The sequence below is a fragment of the Salvelinus alpinus genome, chromosome 24 (assembly GCF_045679555.1).
Source record: "Salvelinus alpinus chromosome 24, SLU_Salpinus.1, whole genome shotgun sequence".
Taxonomy (NCBI): Eukaryota; Metazoa; Chordata; class Actinopteri; order Salmoniformes; family Salmonidae; genus Salvelinus; species Salvelinus alpinus.
Genome location: NC_092109.1, coordinates 1,347,190 through 1,364,600, shown reverse-complemented (window position 1 = coordinate 1,364,600; position 17,411 = coordinate 1,347,190). Strand labels below are relative to the sequence as shown.

General features: G+C 42.4%; 2 protein-coding genes across 7 annotated transcripts in view; one reads left to right on the top strand and one right to left on the bottom strand.

The window, feature by feature from the left end:
- The first annotated feature begins 2,123 nt into the window (after positions 1-2,123).
- Positions 2,124-6,022, top strand: LOC139551708 (protein SET-like). Its single transcript, XM_071362980.1, has 8 exons — positions 2,124-2,472; positions 3,404-3,461; positions 3,557-3,699; positions 3,894-3,997; positions 4,085-4,198; positions 4,346-4,516; positions 4,924-5,049; positions 5,230-6,022. Exons 1-8 carry the CDS (start codon positions 2,403-2,405, stop codon positions 5,248-5,250), a joined length of 807 nt encoding a protein of 268 aa, XP_071219081.1. The 5' UTR covers positions 2,124-2,402; the 3' UTR covers positions 5,251-6,022.
- A 5,830-nt stretch (positions 6,023-11,852) lies between these two features.
- Positions 11,853-17,411, bottom strand: part of LOC139551707 (spectrin alpha chain, non-erythrocytic 1-like) — a 71,026-nt gene continuing 65,467 nt past the window's right edge. For all 6 annotated transcript variants that reach the window (XM_071362978.1, XM_071362975.1, XM_071362974.1 and 3 more), the window contains 8 exons: positions 17,211-17,323; positions 16,496-16,513; positions 14,380-14,434; positions 14,091-14,287; positions 13,886-13,939; positions 13,555-13,701; positions 12,480-12,627; positions 11,853-12,233 (listed from right to left, as the gene is read on the bottom strand). In XM_071362978.1, the coding sequence (XP_071219079.1) occupies positions 12,108-12,233; positions 12,480-12,627; positions 13,555-13,701; positions 13,886-13,939; positions 14,091-14,287; positions 14,380-14,434; positions 16,496-16,513; positions 17,211-17,323 (858 nt within the window). In that variant the 3' untranslated portion in view covers positions 11,853-12,107. The remainder of the gene's footprint in view (positions 12,234-12,479; positions 12,628-13,554; positions 13,702-13,885; positions 13,940-14,090; positions 14,288-14,379; positions 14,435-16,495; positions 16,514-17,210; positions 17,324-17,411) is intronic.

Here is a 17,411-nt window from a genome sequence, read left to right as displayed (position 1 = left end):
TGACCATGAATCCCGTATGTCTCCAAAAACCAGGAAAAGAACATAAAACAAATACGCAGGCGAAAAACAACTTCACCACTGACAGTAAGGATAAGCCCGCACAAAAGCAGGCAGGCACTAGAAGTTTAAATAGACTGTAAATGAACCAAAATAAGCAACAGGTGAACACAATCAAGACAAAACCAACAGAAAAGAAAAAGGGATCGGTGGCAGCTAGTAGACCGGTGACGACAACCGCCGAGCGCCGCCCGAACGGGGAGAGGAGCCACCTTCGGTGGAAGTCGTGATAGTTATAGTGTTATAGTGTTATACCAAAGAATACTTGAGGCTGTAATAGCTAACAAAGGTGATTCAACAAAGTACTGAGTAAAGGGTCTAAATAGTTATGTAAATGTGATATTTGCATTTTTTTAATATTTGTAAATTTGCAAAAATTTATAAAAACCTGTTTTTGCTTTGTCATTATGGGTATTGTGTGTAGATTGGTGAGAGGGGGAAACTATTTCATCCACTTTAGAATAATGATGTAACGTAACAAAATGTGGAAAAATTGAAGGGGTCTGAATACTTTCCAAATGCACTGTATCTCAACATGACTTTGTCAGATAAAGACAAAGTCACTTCAAACCTCAAAAGGACAGACAGTGTCTGCTCAGTTTTACCACGCTCGCCACTGGGTCTGGGTATCACCAAACAGTGGGCGTCTTAGGGAATCTTCAATTTCATTTGCGTCACCTCAACGCCACCCTATTAATCACTCCTTTCGAAGGCGCCCTGCTCCGTAGAGCAAAGCACGTCACAGGACTTGTCGTGACGAGCAACCCCCTCCCTCTAGGCAGAAGTAACACAGAAAATCCTCACAAGTCCACTTCAAGCTACCTTCACCTATTTAACAGTACCCGCATTTTTACCATTATTTAGCTAGGCAAGTCAGTTAAGAACAAATTCTTATTTACAATGACGGCCAAGGAACAGTGGATTAACTGCCTTGTTCAGGGGCAGAATGACAGATGTTTACCTTGTCAGCTCAGGGATTCAATCTAGCAACCTTTCGGTTACTGGCCCAACGCTCTAACCACTAGGCTACCTGCCGCCCCAGCCAGAGACTACATGTGGGTCAGCTAAAAGGCAGGGATCCACTTTCTCCAAAAATGTCACTCCCACTGGTCCAGAATCATCCTTTGCATGACCATCGGGGTGAGGCTCGGACTCTTCACCGCCAATCTCAGGTAATTCATCATCACTCTCGTCGGGTTCAATTTCTTAGCCATCAGAGACAGGAAAGGACAGTTTATACTTGGCGCCATTTTTCCTCAGCACACATATTTCCTCTGCACTCGGCTCTTCTTCTTCCACGCCAGCCATAACCACATATATCCGTTCACCACGCTCTTGCCACGCATTCTTCCGCTATATTGGTTGCAGAACACGCACTGATGGCCTTTCTCCAATACCCAACTTCTGTTCCGTAGCCCAATCTACTAGTCTGGCTATCTCTGGCCTCAACATGCTTGTAAAAAGTGGGATACTCTTTATCTGAGAGCAGTGTCCTCATCTTGATATATCAAAGTTTGTTGATGTTTTTTGAAGAAACCCGCCATCTGAGATTTCTAAACAACACTTCCACTCTGGCCAGGTCCACAAGTTGAATTACAGCAGTGCAGACACCAAGTTGGACACCCAGCAACAAAGTAATGTAGCGACCCGCACAGACAGCTGTGTGTTATGTGTTAGGCTATTAGTTGGTTGTGTTGTACTTACCAGTACCCAGTGTTCACGGGGTCCGACATGCCAATCAACCTGCTATTGGAAGTTAAGATCAGATTTAGCCATTGTTCTTCCTCTTACGTCTGAGTTTCACAATAGAAGATCACGGCTGGTTTGTGGGGTATCATTCATTTATTTGGCGTGGGCAACGGCCAAACAGTAGCCTGTGTAAAGTTGGGTTAATAAACCGTCAATTCGTAAACTCAAGCCTCTGTCTGGACAATTGTTCATTTGTGATCTAGCCCGGTAATTACAGTAATAAACCCAGTTTATTAGTAGTCTAACCTTAACCTCACTTCTAACCTTATACCTAACCCTACATTTTTGTTTTCATAAATGTTTATTATCTAGACAATTTTGGCTGTTGTAACTAGTGGAAACCGGTAAACACTTCCTCGAGTGGAAATTATGCGATTACCCGTTCTGTCTGGGGCGGAGTTTTTTCCCCCTACTTTCGGAAGGCGCGTTCTGGCAAGGGTGTGTGTGCATGAGCAAAGCCTCTCTTGTTCACGACACGCGCGTTATTCGCACTCTCCACCATTGAAGGTGGAACGTAACTTTTCTCTTTCCCGAGGAGACATCTGAACAACTGGGAATATATATTCTGTCTCAAACATCTAAGGTGTTCGAAAATCATGTCAGCCTCGGCGGCGAAAGTCGGTAGAAAGGAGAACTCGAATCATGATGGAGCGGACGAGACCTCCGGTAAGAAATGGCGGCCTCCTGTAATGTTACAACGCCATTTTCAGTTGTTTTTATCTGGCAATAGCCATGGCGTATTCATTTGTTTTAGCTATCACTCGTTTAGTTAGCCTGAAACGAAATGCTTCTTGATTAAGGTTTTAGCCAAATAATTTTGATTGCTCGCACAGGACTAGTGAGAATGGATCTGCGACCTAACGTTAGCTTACTGACTAGCCCGCTATGCTAACGTTACAACGTTGGAGGCCATGTTGTGCTTTGCACAAGCTCATTGTGCCACGCATGTTTGGGAGGGATTCGCGCGTTTACTTACAAATTAAAGTAACTAACTTGTTAAGGTTAACTACATTGTACATGTTACATTGTTGTACACGTTTTTTTTGTTATCTAACGTGAGTTGTTTACGAACTAGCCAGTTAGTAAACTAACAAATGCGCTAACTAGATAACGTTTGTTTTCGTGAGGCCCAACATTCATTGTTGCTCCGCCATTGCGGTTTGCACACAGGAATGGAAATAAATCAAGAAATTGCAGTATTAGGACGGGCACGGAATTAAAGATAACAGCTAAATATTGCGTTATTAAAATACTAGTATCATCCGCTAGAATGTAACAGGCTGTCGGCGAGGGGCGAAAACAGTCCCAAGCGTGCGGCCCCCCTTCATTCAAACCACGCGGCCTTGAGAAACTGCAGGAAGCTGCATCAGTGCTTTGGCTACCTTAGCTAGCGAGCTAACTTCTTGATAGCTCAAGATACTACGAAATATGTTGGTATGCTTAGCTACTTATCTCATGGGTACCTCATGCTGAAGTTTTTATGTACCAGACAGATTGCGTGTTTACACTGTTTATTTACAGCCAGCAATATTTTCTACACATCCAATTTAGTCATTGTCTTTGAACAAAATTAAGACGGAATTTCATCTCTCTTCAGAAAAAGAGCAACAGGAAGCTATTGAACACATTGACGAAGTACAGAATGAAATTGACAGGTGAGTTCATTATCCTCACACATTTTCAAGACTGCCCTTGTACCCTATGACTATAATCTTAAGTATATTTTTTTGCATGATTTTCTCCCCTTTAGATTGAACGAACAGGCCAGTGAGGAGATTTTAAAAGTAGAGCAGAAGTACAATAAATTACGCCAGCCATTCTTCCAGAAGCGGTCAGAACTCATAGCAAAAATCCCCAACTTCTGGGTCACAACATTTGTTAACCATCCACAAGGTAAATGCAGATATTATACTCTTTTACTACTTCATGTTCTTGACGAATGAAGACTTATTGTACATGGTGGGATTCTGCACACGCATTTTTGTTGCCCACCAACCATCATTATCGCAGTCTGATGGTTAAGCTGTTGGTATACAAACTTCTGCTGTCCACTGACAAACGTTCTATGGTTGTATTCGTGTTGTCAGTTTCAGCCCTTCTTGGTGAGGAGGATGAGGAGGCACTTCATTACCTTACCAGGGTGGAGGTGACTGAGTTTGAGGACATCAAGTCGGGTTACAGAATAGATTTTGTGAGTATTTTAAGCTTCGTAGGAATTGTGCATGTTATATAAACAGAACAGTGCATTAGTTAACCAGGTTCTTGGTTTATTTCTCAGTACTTCGATGAGAACCCGTACTTTGAGAACAAAATTCTCTCCAAAGAGTTTCACTTGAATGAAAGTGGGGACCCATCTTCAAAGTCAACTGAAATCAAATGGAAGGCTGGAAAGGTATGTTTACACATCTGCAACCTAAAAAGTAAATGGTCTATAAAACAAAATGTACATTTCAATTGCTGTATGTCATGCTGCAGGAAATCAAAGCAAAATGTATGGTGTTGCTGCTTGTGATTATTTTGTGTTTTCCTTTGATCTCAGGACTTGACGAAGCGTGCCAGCCAAACGCCAAACAAAGCGGGTAAGAAGAGGCAACACGAAGAACCAGAGAGCTTCTTTACCTGGTTCACAGATCACTCCGACGCAGGGGCAGACGAACTAGGAGAGGTCGTCAAGGATGACATCTGGCCCAACCCGTTACAGTATTACCTGGTATGATTCCATGCTATTGTCTATAGTTCTTTGTTGACTCCCATGGTGTCAACCTAATCTTGCTCTGGTAGGCCAGGTAAAGTATTCACTGTGTTTCTTAGTTATCCAAAATATATTTGCATTAGGGCCATGGAATTAGACCAAAGGGTGATCTGTAATAGGTGATTTTTTTTATATATTTTTTAAAATAAATAAATGGTGTTGAGGGTCATTTCAGAAATGTAGTGTATAGAATGACCATAGATATTAAAATAGGGTTCAAATGAACATGACTGACAACCATATCCAGCCACCTAGACATCTCAACTGGATGCCTCAATTCCAAACTGAAGATCAGCTCATGCCTACATCGTTGTTAGTTTGTGCTGTGTTTGGAACTCATTAATATCATCTCTCAACTCTACCAGGTCCCTGACATGGATGACGAGGAAGGGGAAGGCGACGACGATGATGATGACGAAGAGGGCTTGGAAGACATCGATGAGGAAGGAGATGAGGATGAAGGCGAGGAAGATGATGAAGAGGATGGAGAGGTATGGTAGATTTCAGTCACCCCCTTAAAAAAAAAATCCCACAATTGTAAAACTGTCCCTGCCTTTTTTATAAATGTTTATGTAGTGGAAGACTGCCACTTGTAATGTAAGGTGTGTCTGCCACTTGTCTGGAATGTTAGTCTTTATAGGCATGCGAGTAAATGTGTGTCTCTTCTACAGGATGATGGCGAGGATGATTAAGGTTGAAAGGAACATTCCAACCTACACCATTCCCTGTTCTTTCCTTTCAATCATCCTTCAACCCTTGGGAGCAAGAATATTTGTTTTCATTTTATTTTTGTATTTTGTGCTCTCCTGTTCTACAAGTGTCCGCCTGTCCATACCATGTCTATAGATGCGTTAATTTCCAGGCCATGCCCACATCAGAAAGCTAGTGGCAATCTCTGTCATAACTACTACACGTGTCTCCGAAGACAAATAAAATAAAAGTACTGGCATTCTGCACGTCGTCATATAGACAAATAATTTCTAATAGCAATTTATATATGTATGATATATAAATAAGGTTTCTGTTAAAGTTGTGAGTTGAATAAAGAGGAGTCATGGTGCAATGATAATAGCATCTCTAGACACTTTAAAAAAATATATATATACATTTTCTTTAACGCAGCGTTTGGGGGGCCTCCTGGAGTTGACAGCTTTTTTTCTTCGTCATGTGTTGTACTAATGGAAAGCATCAGCTTCTTCCTGTCAACTGTTGTAAATGTTTTGGGGTCGATATCTTGGTATGACACAGTTATTGTAGACAGTTAAATGGGGTTTGGTGGGTCGAATGGGCATTTGACACATTTGGGTTTGTTGATTGACTTTTCATTGTAATGTTTTACAGACACCCATGAGGTTTGAAAAATTAAATTTTTAATAAAAACAAAACAAAATTTCCTCTTGTAATTTTGAGCTTGGCTAATTAACAGGTTATTTATAGAGAAAATAAAGACCATGTATAATCTCATATGGAATCTACACTGGTGTTCTTCTCCGCCTTTTCTACTGGAAAACTGTTCATGTTAACATTTAAGTGTACCAATTGCTTTGTAACTATAAATAAATGTAATACATTCATGCGTAGGGTAGTGTCTGAGCGTATCGACAATTTGTGTTGTGTAGGAGTAAAATATCAACTTTACGCTCATCGGGAAAGAATTGGGTGGTAGGTAGCCTAGTGGCTAAGAACGTTGGACCTGTGGCTTAAAGTTGACCCTACCGTTTGGGCCCTTGAGCCAGGTCCTTAAATGGGAAGTTCACTATTACAACTTGATGTTGGATGGTTCCTCACCCAGTTTTCTTTTAAAACGCCATTACAAACTTCATCTAACATTAGCTACCACTAGCAACAAAAAAATATGTGGGTGATGTGGGGCATGTGAGCATGTATAAAATGTTTTAAATCAACTTCAGATTTGGTTTGTTAAAGGTCATCTGGCCATTTTAACCAAAAATTATTAACATGCCCCCATCACATCCACTGATTTTTTTGTGTTGCTAGCGGCTGCAGAAGTTAGCAATGGCTGTTTAAAGAACTGTACTATGGATTACAGTTTTTCATGGCTCAGACTATTTTCAGGGTGAGGAACCATCTAACATCAAGTTGTAACATGGTGAACTTTAACCCCACAACATATTCTCCATACAGGGGCAGCTTGTCTCAACTAATGTGTTGTATTATGTGACTGACTGTCCAGAACCTTCTACTGATAATCATATATTTTCAAGATCATGCAATGCAATTTCAAGCATTATTTTATAGTTATGAGACAGCCAGTTTGTCCACTTTAAAGGGTACCTTTAATACTGGGTTTGAATGGGGGATCATTCATTTTCAATAGGATCTTTGTCTACAAAAAAATATTTACTGGGGGAGTCCAGAATAGAGGGTTAAACTTATTTTATTTATTTTTTGCTTTGAGGGGGTGTGTTTTCTGGGGGGACACGGGGGTATTGTGTTTTTTCCCTGGTTTACGTTTGCTCTTCTGCTCGTATTTTCCCTATAAACAATGGCTTGACTTTTTATATTACCCTAATAAAGTTTAGAAAAGTTTGTGAGGGTATGGTGTGGCTATTATTAAGCTTTAGCTAATGCAGCCTATGATATGAAGGCATTGTGCCCCGGTGCTCCAACTGACTCCGACAGTTGAGCTTGAGGTGAGGAAGACTGTTTCTAGCCTATCAGAGTTACTCCTATAATCTAACAATATTATGCTTATCTTTATACAAAATATTCGGATAGAAAATTAATGAATTTACCCTCCTTCTGTACGTCTATATCTGTATAGTAGACGCAGTAGCCATCTGACAAAGAAATGCATGTTGGAGTCATAGCATGCCACCGGCATATATCTATCTCTGGGGTTAGGCCTAAGCTTCTCCCTTTATATAGGATATATGTACTGAATTAAAATATAAACACAACATGCAACAATTATGCTGAGTTACAGTTCATAAACTCAGCAAAAAAAAAAGAAACCTCTCAGTCAACCGTTTATTTACACTTAACGTGTAAATATTTGTATGAACATAAGATTCAACAACAGACAAACTGAACAAGTTCCACAGACGTGACTAACAGAAATTGAATAATGTGTCCCTGAACAATGTGTCAAAATCAAAAGTAACAGTCAGTATCTGGTGTGGCCACCAGCTGCATTAAGTACTGCAGTGCATCTCCTCCTCATGGACTGCACCAGATTTGTCAGTTCTTGCTGTGAGATGTTACTCCACTCTTCCACCAAGGCACCTGCCAGTTCCCAGACATTTCTGTCCGATCCAACAGGTCCCAGACGTGCTCAATGGGATTGAGATCCAGGCTCTGCTGGCCATGGCAGAACACTGACATTCCTGTCTTGCAGGAAATCACACACAGAACAAGCAGTATGGCTGGTAAGGTAAGCTAAGGTAACTGAGCTAAACGACTACCGCCCCGTAGCACTCACTTCCGTCATCATGAAGTGCTTTGAGAGACTAGTCAAGGACCATATCACCTCCACCCTACCGGACACCCTAGACCCACTCCAATTTGCTTACCGACCCAATAGGTCCACAGACGACGCAATCGCAACCACACTGCACACTGCCCTAACCCATCTGGACAAGAGGAATACCCATGTGAGAATGCTGTTCATCGATTACAGCTCAGCATTTAACACCATAGTACCCTCCAAACTCGTCATCAAGCTCGAGACCCTGGGTCTCGACCCCGCCCTGTGCAACTGGGTCCTGGACTTCCTGACGGGCCGCCCCCAGGTGGTGAGGGTAGGTAACAACATCTCCACCCCGCTGATCCTCAACACTGGGGCCCCACAAGGGTGCGTTCTGAGCCCTCTCCTGTACTCCCTGTTCACCCACGACTGCGTGGCCATGCACGCCTCCAACTCAATCATCAAGTTTGCGGATGACACTACAGTGGTAGGCTTGATCACCAACAACGACGAGACGGCCTACAGGGAGGAGGTGAGGGCCCTCGGAGTGTGGTGTCAGGAAAATAACCTCATACTCAACGTCAACAAAACAAAGGAGATGATTGTGGACTTCAGGAAACAGCAGAGGGAGCACCCCCCTATCCACATCGACGGGTCAGTAGTGGAGAAGGTGGAAAGTTTTAAGTTCCTCGGTGTACACATCACGGACAAACTGAACTGGTCCACCCACACAGACAGCGTTGTGAAGAAGGCGCAGCAGCGCCTCTTCAACCTCAGGAGGCTGAAGAAATTCGGCTTGTCACCAAAAGCACTCACAAACTTCTACAGATGCACAATCGAGAGCATCCTGTCGGGCTGTATCACCGCCTGGTACGGCAACTGCTCCGCCCACAACCGTAAGGCTCTCCAGAGGGTAGTGAGGTCTGCAGAACGCATCACCAGGGGCAAACTACCTGCCCTCCAGGACACCTACACCACCCGATGTCACAGGAAGGCCATAAAGATCATCAAGGACAACAACCACCCAAGCCACTGCCTGTTCACCCCGCTATCATCCAGAAGGCGAGGTCAGTACAGGTGCATCAAAGCAGGGACCGAGAGACTGAAAAACAGCTTCTATCTCAAGGCCATCAGACTGTTAAACAGCCACCACTAACATTTAGCGGCCGCTGCCAACATACTGACTCAACTCCAGCCACTTTAAAAATGGGAATTGATGGAAATTATGTAAAAATGTACCACTAGCCACTTTAAGCAATGCCACTTAATACAATGTTTACATACCCTACATTACCCATCTCATATGTATATATACTGTACTCTATATCATCTACTGCATCTTGCCATCTTTATGCAATACATGTACCACTAGCCACTTTAAACTATGCCACTTTATGTTTACATACCCTACAGTACTCATCTCATATGTATATACCGTACTCTATACCATCTACTGCATCTGCCATGCCGTTCTGTACCACCACTCATCCATATATCTTTATGTACATATTCTTTATCCCTTTACACTTGTGTGTGTGTGTAAGGTAGTAGTGTGGAATTGTTAGGTTAGATTACTGTTGGTTATTACTGCATTGTCGGAACTAGAAGCACAAGCATTTCGCTACACTCGCATTAACATCTGCTAACCATGTGTATGTGACTAATAAAATTTGATTTGATTTGATTTGATTTGGTAGCATTGTCATGCTGGAGGGTCATGTCAGGATGAGCCTGCAGGAAGGGTACCACATGAGGGAGGAGGATGTCTTCCCTGTAACGCACAGCGCTGAGATTGCCTGCAATGACAACAAGCTAAGTCCGATGATGCTGTGACACACCGCCACAGACCATGACGGACCCTCCACCTCCAAATCGATCCCGTTTCAGAGTACATGCCTCGGTGTAACGCTCTTTCCTTTGACGATAAACATGATTCCGACCATCACCCCTGGTGAGACAAAACTGTGACTCGTCAGTGAAGAGCACTTTTTGCCAGTCCTGTCTGGTCCAGCGACTGTGTTTGTGCCCATAGGTGACTTTGTTACCGGTGATGTCTGGTGAGGACCTGCCTTACAACAGGCCTACAAGCCCTCGGTCCAGCCTTCCCAGCCTATTGCGGACAGTCTGAGCACTGATGGAGGGATTGTGCGTTCCTGGTGTAACTCGGGCAGTTGTTGGTTAAAGTGAACGTATTGTGGTATCCCAGGAGGTCTACCCCGGGGGATGGTAATAGAGGGGAGGTACGTGAGGCGACGTTGGCTCCCTCTGCTGGGAATACGGGAGCTGGGCACCCCGACACGGACAGCTCTAAGTGGAGGTAATTAGAGGAAAGTGCCCGTGGAGGCCAAATAAAAGGAGCACGGTGGCACACCGCGGGAGAGACCGACACCAAGCCACAGCAGAGGAGAAAGACCGAGCTAAACCTAAGTGATTTTATTTGTTATGTTTATTTTCTGTCTCAGTAAAGTTGTTTTTGCGCACTTAACTCGCTGATGTCCTGCACAAGCTAAATTACTCTGAATTCATTCGATTAGGAGGCAAATGGCATCTTAAAAGCAGCATTGTGCTGCTCTATTTGTTTTATCAAATGCATTTGATTCAATTGACCATGAATGGTTGCTAGTTAGACTCAGTAACATTGGTCTCTGTGAAGGGTCAGTAAATTGGCTTAGGAGATCTCTTTCTGACAGAACACAATGTGTATATGCTGACAATCGTAAATCTAGCTTTCTTGAGATTAATAGAGGTGTGCCCCAGGGTTCCATTTTAGCTCCTGTGTTCTCAATTTTTATTACGGATCTGGGAAATGGGATACAACCGTCAAAGTTGCATCTATGTACAGCTGGTAGTCATATATTCTCCTTCTCTGGTTCAGGCTGTTGAAGAGCTCCAGACTGCTTTTCAGTCACTGCAGGCCTCCCTTTATGGTCTCAAACTGGTCTTGAATGTAAAAAACAAAAATTCATGACCTTTACCAGAGCTCGCACTCAGCCAGAGAAGGTTAGCATTGTCACATCTGATGGCTTATCCATTGAAAAAGTGTCATCCTATAAATACCTAGGTGTACGGTTGGATGACAAGTTGTCCTTTAAAGTTCATATGGATAATCTTGTGAAGAAGCTTAAATTGAATTTGGGTTTTTATTTTCGTAATAAGGCTTGCTTCCCACTTATGACTAGGAAGCTTGTTCGGGCCACTTTTCTCTCTAATTGAATATGGTGACTTGTTGTATATGCAGGTGGGCTGTCTTACAGAGACTGGACTGTTTATCATGCATCCTTGCGCTTTATTACAAATGCCAAGTCACTCACCCACCATTGCACCTTGTACCAAGTGGTGGGTTGGACTTCACTTTATATGCACAGAAAGCTACATTTGTACACGTTCATCTACAAAACCCTTTTGGGTAAACTCCCTCGGTGGTCTGGTCTCCTTCACCACCAGCAGTTACCATACCCGGTCTGCTAGCTGGTTGCTTATATTCCCCAGGACATTTACAGTATTAGGCAAGACTGCGTTCTCGTCTTGTGCACCAGAGGCATGGAATAGTCTACAACTAGATATGTTAGTGCCACTGAATGAATACATTTTTTTGATGGAATAGTGTAAATGTTTTTTTTTAGGCTGGATCATGTTTGATTGTTTCTGCCTTCTTGGCCAGGTCTCCCTTGAAAAAGAGACTGGGTCTCAATGGGCTTTTCCTGGTTAAATGAGTTAAAATGCTTTTGAGATGGTGAAACATCAAAATGTGTATTTATTTATTACTTCATAGGTACTGAAGACTGGTTATTCAGATCTCCATTGGTTGTTACACTGAACTAAAACAAAAGTGAATTCATGTTGTAATAAAAAGGTACAGAGAAGACGTTTCCAGTTCTAACCAGTAGCGTTTATTAAGCACACAACAGTCCTTATTGTGATGTTACAGCAGACCGTCTATGGGTTATTAAATCCAGCGAAAGCACTAAAACATTCAAATGCAGACAGATTCACTAGGCAGCGAAGCACAAAGAGTGAGAGATATAACTATGGAGTATTCAAGTGTCAGAATCATGCCGTTTCAGACGTGTATTTGTGTGTGTGCGGCAAACGCATCCCGATTGGTTACTGGCAGGCAAGGGATCAGTTGACGAAAAGCGAGCGGGTGAATTCAACAAAGTCGAAGGCAGAGGGCATTTCCCGGCCCTTGCTGTCTAGGTAGGGCTTCATGTGCGAGATGCAGTAGTCTGCCTGTTCCTTGCTCAGGTTCTAAAAAAAGGGGAGCAACAAGAAGAGATTGTAAGTTAGGAGATGGGCAGGTATTTCTTCACTCAGAGGTTTTATGCACTTTTAAGTTATTTAAGAGCCATTTATAAATGCACAACTTTTATGGCTGCAGCTCATATTCATAATGAATATGCTGGTCCTATTCAATAGCCTCTTTTCCATAGCCACTGTGACTGAGAAACAGCCTGGAGTCAGAATGTGGTGTAAGGAAGGTTGACGTATAAGTACCTGGTAGAGCTCCTCCTTGGTGACGTAGGGCTTGGCATCGACGCTGAGGGCTCGGAAGGCGCTCTCAATCTCCTCGCTGGACTTTACGTTCTCTGTTTCGCGGCTGATCATGAAAGCCATGTACTCCTGCAAGGACACGTTGCCATCCCTGGAACACACACACACACAAAACCAGTTAGCCATAATAAAGCAGCAGAAGAAAGGAAGCCATAACCCAAAGAATCAAAGAAATATCAAAACCACAACCCAAAGAATCAAAGAAATATCAAAACCACTAACACACCCATTCTGAGTAATAATAAAGTAACATTCTTGGGAAGGTTGAACTTTTTTAGGATAGGGGGCAGCATTCTGAATTTTGTATGAAAAGCGTTCCCAAAGTAAACTGCCTGCTACTCAGGCCCAGAAGCTAGGATATGCATATAATTGGTAGATTTGGATAGAAAACACTCTAAAGTTTCTAAAACTGTTAGAATTATGTCTGAGTATAACAGAACTTATTTGACAGGCGAAACCCCGAGCACAAACCATCCAGGATTGTTTTGTTTGTTGAGGTGACAGTGTTTTCGATGTGGATCTAGATTTCTAAGGCACTTGCTTGCAGTTCCTATCGCTTCCACTGGATATCAACAGTCTTTAGAAATTGGTTGATGTTTTTCTTTTGAGTAATAAAGAAGTACGGCTGTTCAGAACGAGGGTCGAGTCTAGTGTACTGTTGTGATTGGGGAGCGCGACCTGAAAGCTCGCTCCACTTTGTTTTCGTCCGGTATTGAACACAGTTTATCCCGTCTTAAATTTGATTGATTATTTACGTAAAAAAATACCTAAAGTTGTATTAGGAAAGTTGTTTGAAATGTTTGGATCAAGATTACAGGTAACTTATTAGATGTTGCGCGAGTTGGAACCAGTGTTTTTCTGAATCAAACGCGCCAAATAAATGGACATTTTGGAGATATAACGACGGAATTTATCGAACAAAATAATAGTTTTTCAAATAGTATTCCAACAAGTGATTGGCTTGATGAAAACCCCCAAGTAAAGTTGACTGAATCTGAATAGAGCTCGGGTTCCTGACCTGTTGGGATCGACCGTGTCGAGGATGGACTCAAACTCGGGGTCTGGTTCTCCCTCTTCCACCATTGGCAGGTCGTAACCCAGCGAGCGCAGACACGACTTGAACTCCTGATGGTTTAAACGGCCAGACTTCTCTTTGTCAAAATGCCTGGGGAGCAAAGGGAAAGAGAAAATGGTTGAGGTTATTAAGTTCCTTCACCTAACTAAGCGCAAAGGGAGAGCTTCTTTGCATTTCAGCCTTGCAAGCTCCTTTTCCCCCCTACACTGTCTTGTTCCTTCACCTAAGCTACTTGGTATGACCAAAAGGTACAGTGAAAATGGCCGCCACTCACTTGAACATCATGCTGAACTCCTTCAGGGCATCCTCTGTCACTCCAGTGGTGTTCCTGCAGTGAAACAGATATGACCAGATTAGGAATGAAGGAACGCTTTGGCCAAAATAGGTTTACTGCTTGAACATCTATAAGGGCTATCAACATGGGAGTGTAGTGTGTAAGAATGTTTTTGTGTGTGTGTGTGCGTCTCCCTCTCTCTGACCTAGCCTGGATCTGCTGCTCCAGGTTGTGCTGCATCCTCATGCCTAGTTGGTCTAGCTGGTCCCACTGCTGGGCCAGGCCCACCGTGCTGTGTTCTGTGTACTTGTTGTCCAGGATCAGGGCTTCCTCCATGGCCGCTCCCAAGTCCTCTATCTTCTTCAGCTGGCTGCGCATGGCCCGGATCTCCTGGTGCTTACGCTACAGAGTGCGAGTGACACACAGGTGAGGCTATGCAATGAAATCGCCAAAATGATTGTCTACAGCATAAATGACAAGGGTTTCTTTCTTACCTTGGTTGCCTCAAGCTGTGATTCCAAGGTTCCGGACTCTTCTACCATACAGGACCTAGATATATATACACAAGTGTCAGGGGAGAGGAGAATTCTAGGCTGATGAAATATTGGGATAAACAACATGCCATAGCCATCAAGATCAGGTGATCCAGTCAGTCACACACGCAGTCTCAGACAAATGCACACGCACCAATTTGGTAGTAGGAACCAGTAGTGTAAAGTACTTAAGTAAAAATAAAGTACTACTTAAGTAGATTTATTTTGGGTATCTGTACTTTACTTTACTACATTCAAAAATAAAAATAATGTACTTTTTCCTCCATACATTTTCCCCTGACACCCAAAAGTACTTGTTACATTTTGACAGGAAAATGGTCCAATTCACAAGAGAACATCCCTGGTCATCCCTACTGCCTCTGATCTGGCGGACTCACTAAACACAAATGCTTGGTTTGTAAATTATGTCTGAGTGTTGGAGTGTGCCCCTGGCTATTCGTAAAAAAAAATACATTTGTGTCGTCTGGATTGCTTAATATAAGGAATTTGAAATGGTTTATACTTTTACTTTTGATACTTAAGTATATTTAGCAATTGAATTTACTTCTGATACTTAAGTATATTTAAAACTCAACACTTTTAGACTTTTACTCAAGTCGTATTTTACTGGGTGACTTTCACTTGAGTCATTTTCTATAAAAAATATATATCTTTACTTTTACTCAAGTATGACAATTGAGTACTTTTTCCACCACTGGTAGGAACCCTTGGGTTCTTAACCACAGATCCAACTTCATTCCTACTCTATGAATAAGATCAAATTCATACATTTGAATATACCAGTGGCGTTTCAAGAGATTCCAAACAAATCTTGTAATTTACTAATTGAAACAAATAACCGATGACTTTTGTAAAGAAGCAAAGTAAATGTTTTTATGAAACCATCTTCAAATTTCAGAGAACATAAGGCTGGAAACATTTGGTAAATTAAAAAAAGTAGGGAAACAGAAGTACAAAACAGTAGTAAAAAGAACAACCGTTTCCTTACACTCAAAATGTTCAAAGCCATCCATTTCCCTAGAAATGTCACTGGACTTACCTCAAATGGTGGGAAAATGACTCAAAAAGTACGAAGAAAAACTACAAGAAATCCCAAAATACACTGGCCTTTGCACAAAGCCAATCAATCCATGCCAAAGAAGCCAACTGATAGCTGTGGTAATCTATACCATGGAGGTTAGGGCTACAGTGCACAGGGCTGGAAACAACATTTTACTCTGAATCTGTTGCGAATGAAGTAACAAATTCAGCTCAGAAAGAAATTAATGTTTCAAGTAGTGTCCAAAAACACGTTTTGCAGTTTCCACCCCTGAATTTGGTGAAATAAAAAAAATCCCCAAAAGATGGTGAAAGTCACTCCTTTAAAAACAGTGCTCAATGTAGTCAGACTTGAAAAGAGTATGCAGACCAATGAGGTTGATCTTCGTTTCAGCGAGCTACATTGCAGTCAAGTTAGTAGAGATGAAACTGAGCACACCGAGCCCAAATGGTGGGTTTTAAAAGAGCATGAAGACACGCAATCCAGAGTGCATGATGGAAGTAATGATAGGAGAAAAAGGAGAAAGGAAAAGACCTTTCGGAAAGATCATCACTGACTTCATACTGAAAGACACGGACAACCCGTCGATAAGCTATGCTATTCAGAGAAGGAGGATATAAAAAGAGAGTAAATAATAATAGATAAGAAAAGGGAGCACCATACACAAGGAAATTATTCAAAGATGAAAACATTTTACAAAAAAGGACAAGGCATACACAAAATATAGATTCCCTAAAGTGAAAGTGGTCCAGTTTTACCTTCAATTTCTTCACGTGGTGACAGTTACCTGGTGGTTCTATGTAAACAACATGTATGATGCAACATTTTGCCACCGACTTGATACCAAACCTGCAGTGGCTCATCAACAAACCTGATTTGTGGAAAGCGCCATCACTCCAATCTACCCATCTTTCAGATCTTGATTTCATCATCTTCGCATTATATTGATTTGACCCCACACACACACACACACACACACACACACACACACACGAGACAATAAAATGTGATATTAACCCATCCAGAAGATATGTCCTGATAAGCGAAGTGATTCCCAAGCATCAGCGAGGTAGCAGCAAGAGAGGGAAAAAGTGGGAAAGGGGTGTGGGGGGGAGAGAAAGAGACAATGGTTAGAAACACTAGGCAGGGACACAATGGTCATTGCGTGATTGCCCTCTAACACACACAGAAATACAGTGTGAGCACAGGTACATCCTCAGTACGATCCGTTTTCAGTTTGAAACATTCACAGATCACTTGTGTGGTTGTGTAGAAGTTGTAACAGTGCTCCCCATCCACCCACAACCCAAAATACACAAATCATGCTTTGCCTGTGGCCTATTCAGTGAGGAAAAACATTCAGAGCATTGCAGACAGAAGTGTGTTGTGTACAATAGACAAAAAAAAATGTCTCTGGTGGAGTAGAGTATCACGTCAGTTTCATACAAATCTATCTGCAACTGTTCACTCGTCGCTCCGATGAATAGCACCATGTTCTCTATGGCCAGAGAACAACAGTGGCAGAGAAAGACAGGACATACATTTCTGAGCGCATGCACATTTAAAGTCCAGGTAGCTCCATTGATTTCTTATTGGGTAAGGTGATGCATGTACATTTATTTGGATTTTAAAATGGAATGATATTAACAGTCTCCCATCCTATTCCTAGAATATACCAATATATCAAATGGCGAGTGCACTGCCTTCCTAGCACAACAGATCCAGACCCTACCTGGTCTCCTGCAGCCACTGGTGGAATGCGTTGGCATGCTGCGCAAACTCCTGCCGCAGCTTGTCGTTCTCCTCCTGCCTCCTCTGCTCCTTCTGCAACTCTAGCTCTCGTTCCTATATAGATGGATGGATGGATGAATGGATGAAGTGCTTCCCAGACAAAATGCAGATTCCCCCCTGTATTAAAATAAAAGTTTCCCAA